Below are 2500 nucleotides of genomic sequence, written 5' to 3'. Positions count from 1 at the left end.
AAATATAGTTTATTCCGCGGCCCTTGTAATTTAGTGCGAAATAAATCTCTGTTATTTGATAGCTTGAAGGATCGGTTCTTCGGTTCAGTTATCCTGGCTCTCTCTCTCTATCTATCTTTCTTTCTCTTTCTCTTTCTCTTTCTTTCTTTCTTTCTTTCTCTCTCTCTCTCTCTCTCTCTCTCTCTCTCTCTCTCTCTCTGTCTCTCTCTCTCTCTCTCTCTGTCTGTCTCTGTCTCTCTTTCTCTCTCTCTTTCTCTTTCTCTGTCACTCTCTCTCTCTCTGTCTGTCTATCTATCTAACTCTCTTTCTTTTTTCTTTCTCTCTCCCTTTCTCTATCTATCTATCTATCTAACTCTCTCTCTCTCTCTCTCTCTCGCTCTCTATCTATCTCTTTCTCTCTGTCTGTCTCTCTCTTTCTTTCTAGCTATCTAGCTATCTATCTATCTATCTTTCTTTCTCTTTCTCTTTCTCTCTCTCTCTCTCTCTCTCTCTCTCTCTATCTATCTTTCTTTTTTTCTTTTTTTCTCTCTTTCTCTCTCTCTATCTATCTATCTATCTGTCTATCTTTCTTTCTTTCTCTTTCTCTCTCTCTCTCTCTCCCTCTTTGTCTCTCTCTGCTCTCTCTCTCTCTCTATCTGTCTATCTATATATCTTTCTTTTTTTTTTCTCTCTCTCGCTATCTTTATCTCTATCTCTATCTATCTATCTATCTATCTACCAATCTCCCTCTCTTTCTCTCTCTCTCTCTCTCTCTCTCTCTCTCTCTCTCTCTCTCTCTGTCTCTCTCTCTCTAACTCTCTCTATCTCTTTCTCTCTGTCGCTATCTATCTATCTATTCATCTATCTCTTTCTCTCTCCCTCCCTCCCTCCTCCCCTCTCCTCCCTCCTTCCCCTCCCTTCCTCCCTTCCCTCCCCTTCCTTCCCTCTCCCTCCCTCCCTCCCTCCCTCTCTCCCTCCCTCTCTCCCTCCTTCCCTCCCCTCCTTCCCTCCTCCTTCCCCTCCTTCCCCTCCCTCCTTTCACCCACCTTAAAACAAACAAACACAGACGATATACCAAGAGAGGCATAACTCTAATCACCTGATGACTATATTTGCATTTTCTTTTTTTTTTTTTTTTTTTTTTTTGCCTCATTTCCCGAAATTTCCTTCCACGCCCTTTTGCAACATTCTATTTCCTCAAAGCAAGAGATAATTGCATTAAAATCGGTGGTGTTGCATGTAAAGGAACGCCCATTTATAGCGACCAATTCTTAAAAAAATTCAATAGATAAATTCTTTCTCTTTCTATCCTTGTTTCTTTTTCTCTCCCTTTCCCTTTTCTCTTTCTCTCCCTTTTCCCTTTCTCTTTATCTCCCTTTCTCTTCTCCCTTTCTCTCCCTTTCCCTTTTCCCTTTCTCCCGATCTTACATCCGTCAGAAATCTAAGGACACACACCAAAAGCAATTAAGTCTTAAAATACCTCTCTAATCGAGCGCAGAAAGTATATATAAAAAGAAAAAAAATATTGAACGTTCGCTCTTCAAAAAAATAAAAAATAAAAAAATAAAAGTCCTCAAAGAATAATGATCATTAAAAAAATAATAATCTTAATCGTCGGTTGTCACTGACTCGGAGGAGAGAGATTTGAGGCCAGCGCCACATGCTGCGAGAGGGGGGGGAGGGGGGGAGGGGAAGAGGAGAGGGGGGAGGAAAGAAGGGGAGGGGGAGGGTAGTCTCTTTGACTTTGCTTACTTTTGTGTTTGTTTTATCTCTTTCTTTCTCTTTCACTTTCTTATTTTTAACTCTCTCTATATCTATCTATCTATCTATCTATCTATCTATCTATCTATCTATCCGGAATCGGACACAGCCATGAAGAAATCGCACGGAATCGAACACAGGTACGGAGAAAACGCACAGAATCGAACACAGGCACAAAGGAAACGCACGGAATCGGACACAGGCACAAAGGAAACCCACGGAATCGGACACAGGCACAAAGAAAACCCACGGAATCGGACACATGCACAAAGGAAACCCACGGAATCAAACACAGGCACAGAGGAAACGCACGGAATCGGACACAATTACAAAGGAAACGCACGGAATCGGACACAAGCACAATGGAAACGCACGGAATCGGACACAGGCACAAAGGAAACCCACGGAATCGAACACAGGCACAAAGGAAACCCACGGAATCGAACACACGCTCAAAGAAAACCCACGGAATCGAACACAGGCAACAAAGGAAACCCACGGAATCGAACACAGGCACAAAGGAAACCGGAATGGAACACAGGCACAAAGGAAACGAACGGAATCGAACGCACACTCAAAGGAACGCGCGGAATCGAACACAGTCATGAAGAAAACGCACGGAATCGAACACACGCACAAAGGAAACCCACGGAATCGAACACAGGCACCAAGGAAACGCACGGAATCGAACATAGACACAAAGAAAACCCACGGAATCGAACACAGGCACAAAGGAAACGAACGGAATGAAACACAGGCA

The 2500-nt window shown here is 43.0% G+C and overlaps 1 protein-coding gene across 1 annotated transcript in view; it reads left to right on the top strand.

Moving 5' to 3' along the window:
• The window catches only part of LOC113803057 (uncharacterized), a 17125-nt gene that overhangs the window by 14466 nt on the left and 159 nt on the right, over positions 1 to 2500 (top strand). Inside the window, exon 3 of the mRNA XM_070135258.1 lies at positions 1881 to 2500. This exon is cut by the window's right edge and continues 159 nt beyond it. Within this exon, the coding sequence (XP_069991359.1) occupies positions 1881 to 2500 (620 nt within the window). The remainder of the gene's footprint in view (positions 1 to 1880) is intronic.

Source organism: Penaeus vannamei, chromosome 2, assembly GCF_042767895.1.
Source record: "Penaeus vannamei isolate JL-2024 chromosome 2, ASM4276789v1, whole genome shotgun sequence".
Lineage (NCBI taxonomy): Eukaryota > Metazoa > Arthropoda > Malacostraca > Decapoda > Penaeidae > Penaeus > Penaeus vannamei.
Note: the sequence above shows the minus strand (reverse complement) of the source record. Positions and strands in the feature narration are given on the sequence as shown.